The sequence below is a fragment of the Entelurus aequoreus genome, linkage group LG12 (assembly GCF_033978785.1).
Source record: "Entelurus aequoreus isolate RoL-2023_Sb linkage group LG12, RoL_Eaeq_v1.1, whole genome shotgun sequence".
In the NCBI taxonomy this organism is placed as follows: domain Eukaryota; kingdom Metazoa; phylum Chordata; class Actinopteri; order Syngnathiformes; family Syngnathidae; genus Entelurus; species Entelurus aequoreus.
Window position 1 is genome coordinate 53,845,637 of NC_084742.1, and position 20,040 is coordinate 53,865,676.

The 20,040-nt window shown below is 33.6% G+C and overlaps 1 protein-coding gene across 8 annotated transcripts in view; it reads right to left on the bottom strand.

The window, feature by feature from the left end:
- Nucleotides 1-20,040, bottom strand: part of osbpl8 (oxysterol binding protein-like 8) — a 180,908-nt gene that overhangs the window by 35,810 nt on the left and 125,058 nt on the right. For 6 of the 8 annotated variants that reach the window (XM_062066263.1, XM_062066264.1, XM_062066262.1 and 3 more), the window contains 3 exons: nucleotides 6,626-6,699; nucleotides 1,283-1,366; nucleotides 1,055-1,156 (listed from right to left, as the gene is read on the bottom strand). In XM_062066263.1, coding sequence (XP_061922247.1) covers nucleotides 1,055-1,156; nucleotides 1,283-1,366; nucleotides 6,626-6,699 — 260 coding nt within the window. Of the gene's footprint in view, nucleotides 1-1,054; nucleotides 1,157-1,282; nucleotides 1,367-6,625; nucleotides 6,700-13,881; nucleotides 19,828-20,040 lie in introns of those variants that run through there. The other 2 variants (XM_062066265.1, XM_062066268.1) reach the window with 2 other exon arrangements.

A 20,040-nucleotide genomic window follows, 5' to 3' on the forward strand; every position in this document is an offset into this window, starting at 1 on the left:
TGATTGTGTGTGTTGATCGGGTGTTTGAATTGTATTGGCGTGTTCTATGGAGCTAGGAGCTAGCAGAGGAGCTAGGAGCTAGCATAACAAACACGCAGGTGTTATTATGCAGGATTAATTTGTGGCATATTAAATATAAGCCTGGTTGTGTTGTGGCTAATAGAGTATATATATGTCTTGTGTTTATTTACTGTTGTAGTCATTCCCAGCTGAATATCAGGTACCGTGAGTATGCAGCCTTGGCTGCTAAACATTCGATAACTTGACCGTATGTGCGCGTCACGTACGTAACTTTTTAAAAATATATAAGCTTTATGAACCTTGGGTTAGGTAAACGGTCTTTTGGGCTGAGTGATTGTGTGTGTTGATCAGGTGTTTGAATTGTATTGGCGTGTTCTATGGAGCTAGGAGCTAGCAGAGGAGCTAGGAGCTAGCATAACAAACACGCAGGTGTTTTTATGCAGGATTAATTTGTGGCATATTAAATATAAGCCTGGTTGTGTTGTGGCTAATAGAGTATATATATGTCTTGTGTTTATTTACTGTTGTAGTCATTCCCAGCTGAATATCAGGTCACCCCCGGCTCTCACAGCATCTTCCCTATCTGAATAGCTTCAACTCCCCACTAGTCCTTCACTTGCACTTTACTCATCCACAAATCTTTCATCCTCGCTCAAATTAATGGGGAAATTGTCGCTTTCTCGGTCCGAATCTCTCTCACTTCATGCTGCCATCATTGTAAACAATAGGGAACTTTGCGTATATGTTCAACTGACTACGTCACGCTACTTCCGGTAGGTGCAAGCCTTTTTTTTATCAGATACCAAAAGTTGCAATCTTTATCGTCGTTGTTCTATACTAAATCCTTTCAGCAAAAATATGGCAATATCGCGAAATGATCAAGTATGACACATAGAATAGATCTGCTATCCCCGTTTAAATAAAAAAAATTCATTTCAGTAGGCCTTTAATGTTGTTGTTGTCTTACATAAGGATTGTGAATGATAGGTCAAATGAAAAAAAAGTGCAGTAAACAACAAAAAGCGTCGCTCACTTTCAGCCAGTCGGCCATGACGATGACAGAAGGGTCAGTGATGGTGCTGAGCAGCTCTTTGGTTGCTCTCTTCTTCTCCTCCCTGTAGTTCTTCTTCTGCACCTGAAACAAACAGCACATGGTCCCTCGTGTCCTGACACACGCTAAGAGCACAGGGAGTGGCGCGCCAGCAGGTGCTAAGACTTGTCCGGATCAACAAAGTCTAATCCGGTTGAAGACTCTCCTTACCTTGAGGGACTCCTTCTTGGTGAGCTTGCCTCCGGACGTTGCTGACACATCTTTGTCCGAGCCGTTGTACAGTTTGCTCTCAGACTGCCAAGGGAACCACACTAAATTCATTAATCTGCCCTCGCTACTCCTTTCCAGCGTGCGCAGCTCGACAGATAGTTAACAGCATGAAGAAACAGAAGCTACGTTTTGTTGATGATTGATGTTCCTTCTTTTGAATTATAATTCTTCCTCAGTTTCTTTATTATGTCTTCCTTTATTTAGCTTTGTAAGACGGAAAATATAAACATTACAGAAGTATAACATCCATTGTGTATTTTGCATAAATAAAATAGAAGGTTTAGTGTTAATACACACAGCAAACATTGCACACATGTGGTTTAAAACACGATTAAACCTAAGGTGTAGCTTTATCGCCCTCTGCTGGTCAAATTTAGCTTTAACTTAAATAAAATATAAGGTTTAGTGTTAATACACACAGCAAACATTGCACACATGTGGTTTAACACGATTAAACGTATTACTTTATTTAGGTTTGTAAGATGGAAAACAATAAATTCATTATTCTGCCCTCCCTACTCGTTTCCAGCGTGCGCAGCCAGACAGATAGTTAACAGCATGAAGAAACAGAAGCTAAGTTTTGTTGATTGACGTTCCTTCTTTTGAATTATTTGTCTTTCTCAGTTTGATTTCTTTACACGTCTTCCTTTATTTAGGTTTGTAAGATGAAAAATATAAACATAACAAAAGTATTACGTCCAATGTGTTGTTAAATAAATAACATTTAGTGTTAATACACACAGCAAACATTACACACATGTGGTTTAAAACACGATTAAACCTAAGCTGTAGCTTTATCGCCTTCTGCTGGTCAAATTAAGCTTTTACGTAAATAAAATAGTACCCACAGCAAACATTGCGCACATGTGGTTTAAAACACGATTGAACCTAAAGTGTAGCTTTATCGCCCTCTGCTGGTCAAATTCAGCTTTTACTTAAATAAAATAGAAGGTTTAGTGTTAATACACACAGCAAACATTGCACACATGTGGTTTAAAACATGATTAAACCTAAGGTGTAGCTTTATCGCCCTCTGCTGGTCAAATTCAGCTTTTACTTAAATAAAATAGAAGGTTTAGTGTTAATACACACAGCAAACATTGCACACATGTGGTTTAACACGATTACACGTATTCCTTTATTTAGGTTTGTAAGATGGAAAACAATACATTTCATTATTCTACCCTCGCTACTCGTTTCCAGCGTGTGCAGCTAGACAGATAGTTAACAGCATGAAGAAACAGAAGCTAAGTTTTGTTGATGATTGACGTTCCTTCTTTTGAATTATTTTCCTTTCTCAGTTTGATTTCTTTACACGTCTTCCTTTATTTAGGTTTGTAAGATGAAAAATATAAACATAACAAAAGTATTAAGTCCATTGTGTTGTTAAATAAATACAATTTAGTGTTAATACACACAGCAAACATTGCACACATGTGGTTTAAAACCAGATTAAACCTAAGGTGTAGCTTCATCGCCCTCTGCTGGTCAAATTCAGCTTTTACGTAAATAAAATAGAAGGTTTAGTGGTAATACACACAGCAAACATTGCACACATGCGGTTTAACACCATTACACATATTCCTTTATTTAGGTTTGTAAGATGGAAAATATAAACATAACAAAAGTATTACGTCCATTGTGTTGTTAAATTAATAAAATAGAAGGTTTAGTGGTAATAAACACAGCAAACATTGCACATGTGGTTTAAAACCCGATTAAACCTAAGGTGTAGCTTTATCGCCCTCTGCTGGTCAAATTCAGCGCTACATGTATTTAACCAGTTTTGATGGCCAGAGTTAATAGAACTGTACTCGGGGTTATTGGCGCCGATATTTGGCATTTTGATGTATATCGGCATCTCTTTATCAGTATCAGTATCACTTTTTTTTTTTTTTTTTTTTTTTTTTACAATTGCAACCCAACTGCATGGGCAGATACGAAATAAACACTTCAAATATTAGTATTTTGTATTAAAAAAAAACAATAATTACACCCAAAAAAATTTAAAAAATAATAATAATAAAAATTAAAAAATTAAATTAAAAATTAAAAATAAATGAATTTAAAAAAAATAAATGAATAAAAAATATAATAATTAGTGCTCAGGTCTGCTAAGCCACGCCCCCTTCCTCTCCTGGCATGCAGCGCCGGTGGCCAACAGCAGGTCTCCTTTGCTCATATGCACTTGTAACAGCTGCCTTTTTTTTCGGGGGGGGGACGGGTATTTCAGTTTTTGTCCTTCTTTCCTGGAGTCTTCCCCGACCGTTTTGTGTGCTTTCGCTACTCAAAGGAGCCCCGCGTGGCGAGTTTTTAACGTTCCGTGAGTCCAATCGAAAACCCCGACAGAGAAGGGTGGACGCGAGGTCGACAGAAGAGATACGGCTTGCCAAAAAATGCAAACTGCAGAGCGTCCGAAAAGTACTCGCAGAGCTTCACTTGTCACATTTTGTTACGCCTTATTCTACACGTACATTCATTTGTGTCCTCAAAATTCTACACACAATACCCCATAATGACAACGTGGAAAGGTTTAATATTGTTTTTTAAATTTGCTAATTTATTTTAAAAAAATCACACGTAGGTACAATAAGTATTCACAGCCTTTGCTCAATACTTAGTTGATGCATCTTTTGCAGCAATTCCAGCCTCAAGTCTTTTTGAACATGATGCCACACCTATCTTTGGGCACCTTCTCTCATTTCTCTTTGCAGCACCTCTCAAGCTCCATCAGGTTGGATGGAGTTGGTTTCCATCCAGGATGTTTCTGTACATTGCTGCATTCATCTTTCCCTCTATCCTGACTAGTCTTAACAGTTCCTGCCGCTGAAAAGCATCCCCACAGCCTGATGCCGCCACCACCATGCTTCACAGTAGGGATGGTATTGGCCCTGGTCGTGATTCCTGGTTTCCTCCAAATGTGACGCCAAAAACTTTTATCTTTGTCTCATCAGACCAAAGGATTTAGTTTCTCATGGTCTGAGAGTCTTTCAGGTGCATTTTGGCAAACTTTTGACGAAGAAATGGCTTCCGTCTGGCTCTACCATAAAGGCCTGACTGGTGGATTGTCCTTCTGGAAGGTTTTGAGCAAAGGATAAATAGCTTATGTAAATATCATTTTTTTTAATGTTTATGTCACATTGTCATTATGGGGTATAGTGTGTAGAATTTTGAGGACACCATTGATTTATTGCATTTTTCGAGCAAGGCTGTGACGTAACAAAATGTGGAACGAGCGAAGCGCTGTGAACACTTTCCAGGTGCACTGTATTGATTCATTGACAAATATGTAGTACAAACGCTGTTTCCATATGAGTTGGGAAATTGTGTTAGATGTAAATATAAACAGAATACAATGATTTGCAAATCCTTTTCAACCCATATTCAGTTGAATATGCTACAAAGACAACATATTTGATGTTTTTTGCAAATAATCATTAACTTTAGAATTTGATGCCAGCAACACGTGACAAAGAAGTTGGGAAAGGTGGCAATAAATACTGATAATGTTGAGGAATGCTCATCAAACACTTATTTGGAACATCCCACAGGTGAACAGGCTAATTGGGAACAGGTGGGTGCCATGATTGGGTATAAAAGTAGATTCCATGAAATGCTCAGTCATTCACAAACAAGGATGGGGCGAGGGTCACCACTTTGTCAACAAATGCGTGAGCAAATTGTTGAACAGTTTAAGAAAAACCTTTCTCAACCAGCTATTGCAAGGAATTTAGGGATTTCACCATCTACGCTCCGTAATATCATCAAAGGGTTCAGAGAATCTGGAGAAATCACTGCACGTAAGCAGCTAAGCCCGTGACCTTCCATCCCTCAGGCTGTACTGCATCAACAAGCGACATCAGTGTGTAAAGGATATCACCACATGGGCTCAGGAACACTTCAGAAACCCATTGTCAGTAACTACAGTTGGTCGCTACATCTGTAAGTGCAAGTTAAAACTCTCCTATTCAAGGCGAAAACTGTTTATCAACAACACCCAGAAACGCAGTTGGCTTCGCTGGGCCTGAGCTCATCTAAGATGGACTGATACAGAGTGGAAAAGTGTTCTATGGTCTGACGAGTCCACATTTCAAATTGTTTTTGGAAACTGTGGACGTCGTGTCCTCCGGACCAAAGAGGAAAAGAACCATCCGGATTGTTCTAGGCGCAAAGTGTAAAAGCCAGCATGTGTGATGGTATGGGGGTGTATTAGTGCCCAAGACATGGGTAACTTACACATCTGTGAAGGCGCCATTAATGCTGAAAGGTACATCCAGGTTTTGGAGCAACATATGTTGCCATCCAAGCAACGTTACCATGGACGCCCCTGCTTATTTCAGCAAGACAATGCCAAGCCACGTGTTACATCAACAAGGCTTCATAGTAAAAGAGTGCGGGTACTAGACTGGCCTGCCTGTAGTCCAGACCTGTCTCCCATTGAAAATGTGTGGTGCATTATGAAGCCTAAAATACCACAAGGGACTGTTGAACAACTTAAGTTGTACATCAAGCAAGAATGGGAAAGAATTCCACCTGAGAAGCTTCAAAAATGTGTCTCCTCAGTTCCCAAACGTTTACTGAGTGTTGTTAAAAGGAAAGGCCATGTAACACAGTGGTGAACATGCCCTTTCCCAACTACTTGGGCACGTGTTGCAGCCATGAAATTCTAAGTTAATTATTATTTGCAAAAAAAAAAATTAAGTTTATGAGTTTGAACATCAAATATATTGTCTTTGTAGCATATTCAACTGAATATGGGTTGAAAAGGATTTGCAAATCATTGTATTCCGTTTATATTTACATCTAACACAATTTCCTAACTCATATGGAAACGGGGTTTGTATATACAGTAAAGAAGGTGAGGCAGCAGCTCACACATTCTCATACTTTCTGTAACATCCAGGAAAAAATGTCTCAACTAGAAGCCCAGAATTGTTTTTATGGAAATGTTGACAATATTTCAAGAAACCTTACAATGTATTAAATCCATAAAGTGTTATAAAGTGCATAAAATGTAATATTTTGACCAATTTTAACAAATTAAAGACAACATCAAACATTATGTCACTACTAGTCCCGCCTTTCCTCAAAAATAATGTTCAAAAAACAACTTTAAAGCCTTGTCCAGATGTTTACTGACACATAATATTCATCTTTAAATAACTTTTACTGTAAATGCCTCCTTGACTACTTATAATCGTCATCAGTATCGGCCCTGAAGCCCACATGGGGGACGTCTAATAAGCACACCTGTGCAGGTGTTACAGTAGGTGTGTCGTGTACCTTGCTTTTAGAGATGGAAATGGAGTCCTCTTTCAAAGGCAGTGACAAAAGGTCTTCTTTCCCTCTTTCGAAACCTGAGAAGAAAAATAAAATTGTTTCAGATTCATTCCTGATTTCTTTCCTGTGAAGGCAGGACAGGATGCTCAAAGTGGCGTCGTTTTCATTTGGTCCCTCAAATGTTGGCTTAGCACATTCATACTGACTTGGAAAGATCACTGTTGTTAGTTAGTGTGATGCCATGTGCGATACGAGCAGTCCTGCAGCCTGTGTGATGCCATGTGCGATGCGAGCAGTCCTGCAGCCTGTGTGATGCCATGTGCGATGCGAGCAGTCCTGTTTTACTTGTGCAAAGCTGGACAACCAGTTGCCATCTAAATGTCCTCCAATAAACATGCACTTTCTTCTATTTTAATAATTGACAAAAGGTAAACATGCTAGGCTAGAGGGCTACTAGGAGCTGGAAGCTACACAACAGCTAAGCACACAATAGCACACAAGCTAGACATGGAAAATAAAACAATAAATGGTGACATTTGTCAATAATAAGCAAGTATCAAATAGTTATAGTTGCATATTACTTACATATACACAATCTCCAAGGCCTATATATATATATATATATATATATATATATATATATATATATATATATATATATATATATATATATATATATATATATATATATATATATATATATATATATATAAAAAGATGTCCGATATTATCGGCCGATAAATGCTTTAAAATGTAATATCGGAAATTATCGGTATCGTTTTTTTATTATCGGTATCGTTATTTATTTTTGTTTTTTTTATTAAATCAACATAAAAAACACAAGATACACTTACAATTAGTGCACCAACCCAAAAAACCTCCCTCCCCCTTTTACACTCATTCACACAAAAGGGTTGTTTCTTTCTGTTATTAATATTCTGGTTCCTACATTATATATCAATATATATCAATACAGTCTGCAAGGGATACAGTCCGTAAGCACACATGATTGTGCGTGCTGCTGGTCCACTAATAGTACTAACTTTTAACAGTTAATTTGACTCATTTTCATTAATTACTAGTTTCTATGTAACTGTTTTTATATTGTTTTACTTTCTTTTTTATTCAAGAAAATGTTTTTTATTTATTTATCTTATTTTATTTTATCATTTATTTTAAAAAATGACCTTATCTTCACCATACCTGGTTGTCCAAATTAGGCATAATAATGTGTTAATTCAATGACAGTATATATCGGTATCGGTTGATATCGGTATCGTTTGATATCAGTATCGGTAATTAAAGAGTTGGACAATATCGGAATATCGGATATCGGCAAAAAGCCATTATCGGACATCCCTAATATATATATATGTACATACATACATACACACTTATATGCATAAGGTACATGCATATATACATGCATATATACATACATACATATAGGGCTATTAAACAGTTATTAAGCAGTGGCACAAACATTCATGTCATTTCCAAAACAGAAAGTGCAAGATTGTCAGAGACATTTTAAAACAAGCTAGTAGTGCACTTTTGTGCATGATGTCACTAAGATGACATATCAAAACAACACTAAATTAAAGTGCACTTTTTGTACAGAACGTCACTACAATAGTTAAAAACAAATAAAGTGCACTTTTGTGCATGATGTCACACAAGATATTTCAATAAGTGTCAAATAAAAATGAGCTGCATAATAGGAAATCAAATAGTGTATGTCCTTCACTATGTGGTAGGTTCCTGCGGCCGTTATCTCCTTCTGTTGTTGACTATTTGTTTCATACGGTGTTCATCTGGAAATGGTTGCTTCGGCATTTTGTGGGTGTGGCACCGGCTGGAGATGTTGACATGCGGAGTTTCAAGCACTCTTCATTCTCTAGCGGGTGACTTTTCAAATGATGCTACAAATTAGCAGTAATGCTACTTTTTGTAGCAACACTTTTGCCGCATACTTGACATATTACGGTTGTCTGTTCAACATCTTCCCGCTTGAAGCCAAACCACCGCTAGACGATGGACCCCCTGCTGTTTTTCTTGGGAATTAATTCTTCCTTCATTTGTTACCAGATTCGCAACTTCTCTCTCTCTCTCGTATCACCACTCGCACCACTCCGCTTGCACCACAGCTAACGTTACCCTGCTCCGCAAGAGCGTATGACGTTGCACGCGTGACAGTTTGTGACGTGTGTAAGAAGGTGCGCTTGTTTTATGTCTCTGTGAGAAAGAGAGACAAGAAAGAGTGGGAAACGCATGCGGTGTAATGCCCGCAGCTAAAAGCAACTGCGTGAGAACGTATATTCGAATATCACAATATAGTAATTTTCTACATCGCACAGAGACAAACCCGCGATATATCGAGTATATTCCATATATTGCCCAGCCCTAGATGACATATATGTATATATATGTATATATATAAATAATATACACACATATACAGTAGGTAAACACATATTTATGTGTGTATACTGTATATATATGTGTATACATACATACAAAAATATTTATATATATATATATATATATATATATATATATACTGTATATATAACATATACATACACACATATACATATATATATATATATATATATATATATATATATATGTATATATATATACATGTATGTATGTATATAGCGACTTAGAGTGGCAAGAGCCCGCACACGCACACGCACACACACACAAACATGCGCGCGCGCACAAGATCTGCATGAAAGCAAACATGACTCATCAACATTTCCTCAGCTGGTTTGCTGGCCAACAAATTGCGAAGAGTTGAAGCTCGACGCCAAGACTGGCGAGTGTCGCCGTGACAACACGACGCCATGATGCATTGCAGACAGCTGGAGGCTGACATCACTAAACACTCCTATTTATTGTATTACACACTAACTACTAACTAACATACCTGCAGTACTAAACACTAATATTTATTGTATTACACACTAACTACTAACTAACATACCATAAAGTACTAAACACTAATATTTATTGTATTACACACTAACTACTAACTAACATACCATAAAGTACTAAACACTAATATTTATTGTATTACACACTGACTACTAACTAACATACCATAAAGTACTAAACACTACTATTTATTGTATTACACACTAACTACTAACTAACATACCATGCAGTATTAAACACTAATATTTATTGTATTACACACTAACTACTAACATACCATAAAGTACTAAACACTAATATTTATTGTATTACACACTAACTACTAACTAACATACCATGCAGTACTAAACACTACTATTTATTGTATTACACACTAACTACTAACTAACATACCATGAAGTACTAAACACTACTATTTATTGTATTACACACTAACTACTAACTAACATACCATGAAGTACTAAACACTACTATTTATTGTATTACACACTAACTACTAACTAACATACCATAAAGTACTAAACACTACTATTTATTGTATTACACACTAACTACTAACAAACATACCATAAAGTACTAAACACTACTATTTATTGTATTACACACTAACTACTAACTAACATACCATAAAGTACTAAACACTAATATTTATTGTATTACACACTAACTACTAACTAACATACCATGCAGTACTAAACACTACTATTTATTGTATTACACACTAACTACTAACTAACATACCATAAAGTACTAAACACTAATATTTATTGTATTACACACTAACTACTAACTAACATACCATGCAGTATTAAACACTAATATTTATTGTATTACACACTAACTACTAACATACCATAAAGTACTAAACACTACTATTTATTGTATTACACACTAACTACTAACTAACATACCATGCAGTACTAAACACTACTATTTATTGTATTACACACTAACTACTAACTAACATACCATGAAGTACTAAACACTACTATTTATTGTATTACACACTAACTACTAACTAACATACCATGCAGTACTAAACACTACTATTTATTGTATTACACACTAACTACTAACTAACATACCATGAAGTACTAAACACTACTATTTATTGTATTACACACTAACTACTAACTAACATACCATGCAGTACTAAACACTCCTATTTATTGTATTACACACTAACTACTCCTACAAGCTTGGCTACAGGCGAGTAGGGGAGAGCAGCTACACAACAGCTAAGCACACAATAGCACAGACATAGGTAATACAAAAATACAAGATGACATTTGTCAATATAAACAAGTTTTAAATAATTATAGTTACATATTACTTACATATACAAAGTTTCCAAGGCATACGAGAAAGTATCCAGTAACAAACGTGTCTGCATCATTCAACTTACTGCATCATGACGTTAATGTCAAGAATTTAAAACCAATTACCACTCCTCTTCAACTTAAAGACAGCACACGTCCATTCCAGAGGGTTAGTATTAAATAGGTTAGTGTTTTTGATACCTATCTACTATGTATATCTACTATGATCCCTGCTGATATCAGATTAATATCAGTATCGGCCAATACTCAAGGCTCTAATATCGGTAGTGAGATTTTGAGTTGGACAGTACATCCGGAAAGTATTCACAGCGCTTCACTTTTTTCCATTTTGCTACCTTACTGCATTATGCCCAAAATTTTGTCCTCAAAATTCTACACACAATACCCCGTAATGATAAATGCGAATGCGTACTTTGTAGAATTTCTTTGCACATTTATGAAAAACAAAACAACTAAGAAATACATAATTATTTGCCTGAGTAGCTGGACAGGACAAAAAATAAAATAATTAGGTGAATCCTGCTTCAACTGACCATCCTTGACCATCCAAAACCCTGATGCACTCTGGGTATTGTTTACTTGTAGTAAACAGAAGTACAAGACAGTCAGGCACCACATGGACTATGCTAACGCTATAACAACGCTAACTAGTGCAGACACGCCGTAAAAGGCGAGGGATGCTGATGCGGGGTTGCCACGGCAACAGCAGCGATGCTATTCGCCATCAAAGTATACACTGTACTGTTGCTTTAACGGAGATATTCAGTGTATGTGTGTGTATTCTTATATTTCTACCCTTCTTGAGACATCAACAATGAAAAGTATCTTCCATATGAGGAGGTGTGAAAAATAGGGAAAACCATTGCATCTAATAGAGAATGTCTCATTAGCACCCCTGCTGGTGACATCTATCAAAATGAGGGTGGTCCCAAAAAGGAGGGATTTTTCAAATTGACTGTGTGTCGCTTTTAAAAGTGCTCCCCCTCGGGTCAACATATGAAATAACAAGTGTGTGTAAGAAATTGAAGTGTGCCCCCTTTGGCCAAAATTAATAAAATAAATAGGGACAAGCGGTAGAAAATGGATGGATGGATGTGTATAGAGACATACTGTAATAACTTAAAGTAAATAATGAAGATTTAAAACCAATTACAAACAAAAACTTTGAAAAAAAAAAGAACTAAAAACAGTCTTTTTCTCACAATGTGTCGACTTTTTCTTATAAAATTGGGAACAATTTCTCATATTCTTTCTGTTTCTGTAATATTGCATTATTTTCTCGTAAAATTATTTCTTTTTTTATGTAAAATTCTGACTTTTATCACAACATTGCCAATTTTTTTGTTGTTCTTGTAAAATGGTGGAATTTTTTTTAGTAAAATTGTGACTTTTGTCATAATTTTGCCAAGTAAAATTCCCATTATTATAATATTGCCAACATTTTTAAGTTTTCTTTTAAAATTCTGACTTTTGTCGAGTAAATTTACGACTCGTTTCATAAAATTGCCAAAACGTTAATCTTTTTCTTGTAAAACTGCGACTGTTATTGAGTAAAATCCCAACTTTTATAATAAAATCGCACAAATGTTCAGTTTTTCTTGTAAAAATTTTGACTTGGGTTGAGTAAAATGATGACTTTTATTATAATACTGCCAACATTCTACGTTTTTCTTGTGAAATTGTGACCGTTGTGAAATTCCAACTCATTTTTCACAACAAGCTTTTTTATATTTGCATAGTATGTTTATATTATTAATGTTGTAAATACACATCTTTATATATCTAGAAAGGCTGGTCCTAAAGAGGGAGGCATTTTTCAGAGGTCTCAAGAAGGTAACAAATACAAGAACGTGTGTTTCTGTGTGTGTGTTCTTGTATTTCTACCCTTCTTGAGACATGAAGAAGGAAAAGTATCTTCCATATGAGGAGGTGTGAACAAGTGATGACATAAATCATGGTCCCAATAACATTGCATCTAATAGAGAATGTCTCATTTGCACCCCTGCTGGTGACATCTATCAAAATGAGGGTGGTCCCAAAAAGTGCTCCCCCTCTGGTCAACATATGAAATAACAAGTGTGTGTTAGAAATTGAAGTGCACCCCGTTTGGCCAAAATTAACGTATATAGAGACATACTGTAATAACTTAAAGTAAATAATGAAGATTAAAAACCAATTACAAACAAAAAATCCCCCAAAAATTAATTAAAAGGAGTCTTTTTCTCACAATGTGTCGACTTTTTTCTTATAAAATTGGGAACAATTTCTCATATTCTTTCTGTTTCTGACATTTTTGGAGTAAAATTATAACTTTTGTCATAATTTTGCCAAGTAAAATTCCGATTATTATTATAATATTGCCAAAAAAAAAGTTTTCTTATAAAATGGTGACATTTGTCGAGTAAAATTACGACTCTTTTCATAAAATTGCCAAAACGTTAAGCTTTTTCTTGTAAAATTGCGACTGTTATTGAGTAAAATTCCAACCTTTATCATAATTCCAACCTTTATCATAATATTGCACAAATGTTCAATTTTTCTGGTAAAATTTTGACTTGCGTTGAGTAAAATTACGACTTTTATTATAATACTGATTTTCTTGTGAAATTGTGGCCTTTTTCTTGTGAAATTCCTTTTTTTTTTAAATATTTGCATAGCATGTATATAATATTAATGTTGTAAATACACATCTTTATATATCTAGAAAGGGTGGTCATAAAGAGGGAGGCATTTTTCAGAGGTCTCAAGACGGTAACAAATACAATAATGTGTGTGTGTGTGTGTGTGTGCGGGTGTGTGAGAGTGTGTGTGTGCGTGCGTGCGTGTGTGTGTGTGTGTGTGCACAAATGCACGATCACGCAGACAGAAAACAAACTAGTAGATGACTCAGCAAGTCTCTATCACAAACACGTGTGGACGACGGGGGCGGAGCTAAACTAGGTCTACTTCCTGGTGGGGGGAGAGAGCGCCGACACCCACCTGGCAGCGACGCGGGCGACAGCTCGTTGTAGCCCCCGAAGGAGGCGTTGCGGATCAGTTTGCGTCCGTCCGGGTGTGGCGGTCGCAGCGAGGCCGTGCCGCCGCACGTGGAGAAACGGCGACGCCCCAGCAGGCCCTCCTCCTTCATCATGGGGGCGACGGGCGGGACAAAAGGGCAGGGCGTGCTTACGAGAAGCCCCGGGCGGAGGGTGGATGCTGCCAGCCAGGCGAGGCGAGCAGAAGAGACAAGAGAGAGCTCAGACCGGCGCTGGCGTGCGTCTTTTCCTCCCTCGCCAACGCTCCACACTGGCAGAGAGTCTGCAGCCTGCAAAGACCTCACAGCCCCGCCTACTCACTCAGTCACCGTGGCGACGAGCGCTGCATCATCTCCTTGCCGCTCATTGTTTACGCGCTCTCCTTCCAGCTTTAACTCATTCAGCCGCGCACGTTAAACCTCATTTTGTTGACATACTCCTCCATGACTCCTTCTGACAATCACATCTTAAAAACAACAACAAAAAGTGGAATAAAAAGCTGCCTTGCAGACTGTTTTTTTTTAAACTGTCTTTGCTCGAATAAATAAAATCAATAGTAATTCACATATAAATATTTTTTGGGGTTAAATATTGCATGTTTTGTGTTTTTGCCATAACTCTTTGGCAAAAAGGGCTTAAAACATGATTTCAGTTTTTATTTTTTACTTTTAGACATTTAATATAAAGCTTTGAATTAATTTAAGATAATATATATATTTTTAACATTTTTATGTATTTTATTATTAAAAATAATGTATATATTCAACACTTTTATGAGTGGGGCGCTTTTGGATCCCTAAGAATTTTAGTGTTTTTTTTTTAATTTGTTTTTTTTAATTTTCATTGTTAAAAAAAAGAAAAGTTAAATACAATCAATGGTGAATTATTGACCTATTTGAGGATCCAATTACTTCACATCAAATAATTCACTTGAAAATTTTTAAGGGGTTAAATACTGCATATTTTGTGTTTTTGCCATAACTCTGGCAAAAAAGGCTTAAAACATAATTTCTGTTTTTACTTTTACTTTTAGACATTTGCTATAAAGCTTGGAATTTATTTAAGATAATATTTTTTTTTTTTTTTACATTTTTATGTCTTTTATTATTTAAAATAATGTATATATTTAACACTTTTATGAGTGAGGTGCTTTTGGATCCCCAAGAATTTTAGTGGATTTTATTTTATTTTATTTTTAATTGTCATTGCTCCAAAAAGCCCCAAAATAAAATCAATGATGACATTTTGACCTATTTGAGGATCCAATTACTTCAAATCAAATATTTCACTTATATTTTTTTTAGGAGTTTTAGGAGGTTAAATATTGCACATTTTGTGTTTTTGCCATAAATCTTTGACAAAAAAGGCTTAAAACATAACATTCTTTTTTTTTTATTAACTTTTTATCGACCGACCTAAAGTTGAGACATTTACTGTAAGCGTTGAATTATTATTTTTTTTACATATTTATGAGTGGGGCGCTTTTGGATTCATCATTTCTGTTTTTATTTTTTACTTTTAGACATTTACTGTAAGCTTTGAATTAATTTAAGATAATATATATTTTTTAACTGTTTTATGTCTTTTATATAACACTTTTATGAGTGGGGCGCTTTTGGATCCCAAATAATTTTAGTGTCTTTTTTTTTGTTTTTTAATTGTCATTGCTCAAAATAAAAAACATTAAATAAACTCAATGATGAAATATTGCATAATTTGTGTTTTTGCCGTAAATCTTTGACAAAAAAGGCTTAAAACATCATTTCTATTTTTATCTATTAACTTTGTATCGACCGACCTGAAGTTGAGACATTTACTGTAAGCGCTGAATTAAAAAAATATTTAAAATAATGTATATTTTTAAAGTTTTTATGAGTGGGGCGCTTTTGGATTCATAATTTCTGTTTTTATTTTTTACTTTTAGTTTTAGTTGTCTTGTCTTTTAACAAAGAAACAAGGAAGTCACAATCTTCGTTCAACGAATGTTCTGCAATTTGTCGTCCCCAAAGTAAGAACTGAACTGGGCAAGAAAGCATTTAGGTTTTCAGCAGCGAAGGCTTGGAATAACCTACAATCGAATATTAAACTTCAAACCCTTGTTACGTTGAATGAGTTTAAAGCTTCTGTGAAAGGATTGCAGTCTACCTTGTCTGTATGCACATGTGTTATGTGAGCAAGTTTTAATGTCGTAAATGTGATGTTTTATGTATTTGTTTACTGTTTTTAATGTAACCTTGCTGCTGCCCTCTTGGCCAGGTCTCCCTTGGAAAAGAGATCTCTGATCTCAATGGGATTTTACCTGGTTAAATAAAGGCTAATAAATAAATAATAATACATTAGACATTTACTGTAAGCTTTGAATTCATTTAAGATATATATATATATATTTTTAAACATTTTTATGTCTTTTATAAAAAGACATAACAGACTTTTATGAGTGGGGTGCTTTTGGATCACCAAGAATTTTAGTGGATTTTTTTTTTTTTTAATTGTCATTGCTAAAAAAAAATAAAAAAAATAAAATCAATGATGAAATATTAACCAATTTGAGGATTAAATTATTTCAAATCAAATATTTCACTTAAATTTTTTTTATGAGGTTAAATATTGCAAATGTTGTGTTTTTGCCATAAATCTTTGACAAAAAAGGCTTAAAACATGATTTCTATTTTTGTTTATTAACTTTGTATCGACCGACCTGAAGTTGAGACATTTACTGTAAGCGTTGAATTAAATAAATATTTAAAATAATAAATATTTTTTACATTTTTATGCTTTTGGATTCATAATTTCTCTTTTTATTTTTTACTTTTACTTTAAGATATTTACTGTAAGCTTTGAATTCATTTAAGATAGTATATATTTTTAACATTTTTATGTATTTTATATAACACTTTTTTGAGTGGGGTGCTTTTGGATCCCCAAGAATTTTAGTGTTTTTTTAATTTTGTTTTTGAATTGTCATTGCTCCAAAAAAAAAACATAAAATAAAATCAAAGATGAATTATTGACCTATTTGAGGATCCAATTACTTCAAATCAAATATTTCACTTAAAAAAATTTAGGAGGTTAAATATTGCATATTTTGTGTTTTTTCCATAAAATTCCACAAAAAAGGCTTAAAACATAATATCTATTTTTATTTATTAACCTTTTATTGACCGACCTGAAGTTGAGATATTTACTGTAAGCGTTGAATTAAAAAAATATTTAAAATAATGTATATATTTAAAAAAATTATGAGTGGGGTGCTTATGGATCCCCAAGAATTTTAGTGTTTTTGTTGTTGTTTTTAATTGTCATTGCTCAAAAAAACTAAAAAAAACTAAAATCAATGTCATGAATTATTGACCTATCTCAAATATTCCACTTGAAAAATTTTAAGGGGTTAAATATTGCATATTTTGTGTTTTTGCCATAAATCTTTGACAAAAAAGGCTTAAAACAATTTCTATTTTTATTTATTAATAATGTATATTTTTTAAATGTTTATGAGTGGGGCGCTTTTGGATCCCTAAGAATTTTAGTGGGTTTGTCATTGCTCAAAAAAATAAAAGTTAAATACAATTAATGGTGAATTATTGACCTATTTGAGGCTCCAATTACTTCATATCAAATATTTCACTTTGAAATATTTTTTTGGGAAAATACTGCATTTTTTGTGTGTTTGCCATAAATCTTTGACAAAAAGGGATTAACACATAATTTTTATTTTTATTTTTTACTTTTTATCGACCGACCTGAAGTTGATACATTTAATGTAAGCTTTGAATTAATTTAATATTTTTTAACATTTGTATCACTTTTATATAACACTTTTATGAGTGGGGCACTTTTGGATCCATAAGAATTTTAGTGTTTTTAAAAAAAATAATTATTTGTCGTTGCTCAAAAAAATGAAAATAAAATAAAATTATTGGTGAATTATTGACCTAATTGAGGCTATAATTACTCCACATCAATTGTTTCAATCAAAAAATGTTGGGTGGTTAAATATTGCATATTGTGTGTTTTTGCCATAAATCTTTGACAAAAAGGGCTTAAAACATAATTTCTATTTTTATTTTTTACTTTTTTATCAACCGACCTGAAGTTGAGACGTTGACTGTAAGCTTTGAATTAATTTAAGATAATATATATTTTTAAAATTTTTATGACTTTTATATAACACTTTTATGAGTGGGGCGCTTTTAGATCCCCAAGAATTTTTGTGATTTTTGTTTTGGGTTTTTTTTAACTGTCATTGCTCAAAAAATTAAAAGGTAATAAAATTAATGGTGAATTATTGACCTATTTGACGCTTCAATTACTTCACATCAAATATTAATTTTTGGGGAAAATATTGCATATTTTGTGTTTTTGCCATAAATCTTTGACAAAAAGGGCTTAAAACATAATTTCTATTTTTATTTTTTATCGACCGACCTGAGGTTGAGACATTTACTAATAGCTTTGAATTAATTTAATATTTTTTTAAAAATATTATGACTTTTATATAACTCTTCTATGAGTGGGGCACTTTTGGATTCATAAGAATTTTTGTGTTTTTAAAAAAAAATTTATTTTTTTATTTTTCATTGCTCAAAAAAATGAAAATTAAATAAAATTATTGATGAATTATTGACCTAATTGAGAATATAATTACTCCACATCAATTGTTTCAATTAAACAATGTTGTGTGGTTAAATGTTGCATATTTTGTGTTTTTGCCATAAATCTTTGACAAAAAGGGCTTAAAACATAATTTCTATTTTTATTTTTTACTTTTTTATCAACCGACCTGAAGTTGAGACGTTTACTGTAAGCTTTGAATTAATTTAAGATAATATATATTTTTAACATTTTTATGACTTTTATATAACACTTTTATGAGTGGGGCGCTTTTAGATCCCCAAGAATTTTAGTGATTTTTGTTTTGGGGTTTTTTTTAACTGTCATTGCTCAAAAAATTTAAATGTAATAAAATTAATGGTGAATTATTGACCTATTTGAGGCTCCAATTACTTCACATCAAATATTAATTTTTAGGGAAAATATTGCATATTTTGTGTTTTTGCCATAAATCTTTGACAAAAAGGGCTTAAAACATAATTTCTATTTTAATTTTTTATCGACCGACCTGAAGTTGAGACATTTACTATAAGCTTTGAATTAATTTAATATTTTTTAACATTTTTATGACTTTTATATAACACTTTTATGAGTGGGGCACTTTTGGATTCATAAGAATTTTTGTGTTTTTTTTTTTATTTTAAATTTTTTAAATTTTTCATTGCTCAAAAAAATGAAAATTAAATAAAATTATTGATGAATTATAGACCTAATTGAGGCTATAATTACTCCACATCAATTGTTTCAATTAAAAAATGTTGGGTGGTTAAATATTGCATATTTTGTGTTTTTGCCATAAATCTTTGACAAAAAGGACTTAAAACATAATTTCTATTTTTATTTTTTACTTTTTTATCAACCGACCTGAAGTTGAGACGTTTACTGTAAGCTTTGAATTAATTTAAGATAATATATATTTTTAACATTTTTATGACTTTTATATAACACTTTTATGAGTGGGGCGCTTTTAGATCCCCAAGAATTTTTGTGATTTTTGTTTTGGGGTTTTTTTTAACTGTCATTGCTCAAAAAATTAAAAGGTAATAAAATTAATGGTGAATTATTGACCTATTTGACGCTCCAATTACTTCACATCAAATGTTAATTTTTGGGGAAAATATTGCATATTTTGTGTTTTTGCCATAAATCTTCGACAAAAAAGGCTTAAAACATAATTTCTATTTGTTTGTTTTTTTTTAAGCTTTGAATTAAAAAAAATATTTAAAATTATAAATGATTTAAAACATTTTTATGTTTTTTATAAAACACTTTAATGAGTGGGGCGCTTTTGGATTTCTAAGAACTTTTGAGTTTTTTGTTTTTGTTTTTTTTTAACTGTCATTGCTAAAAAAATAATAATGAATTAAAATTAGTGCTGTTATTATGAAAAAAGGAGTCGCTATCGTGTTGCTAAATCAATGAAACAAGAGATAATATCGTACACGTAACGCCTTAAAAGTAAAGTAGCGTCCAGACACCAGCACACCTGCTCTTTTCAAACGTTATTGCCCAC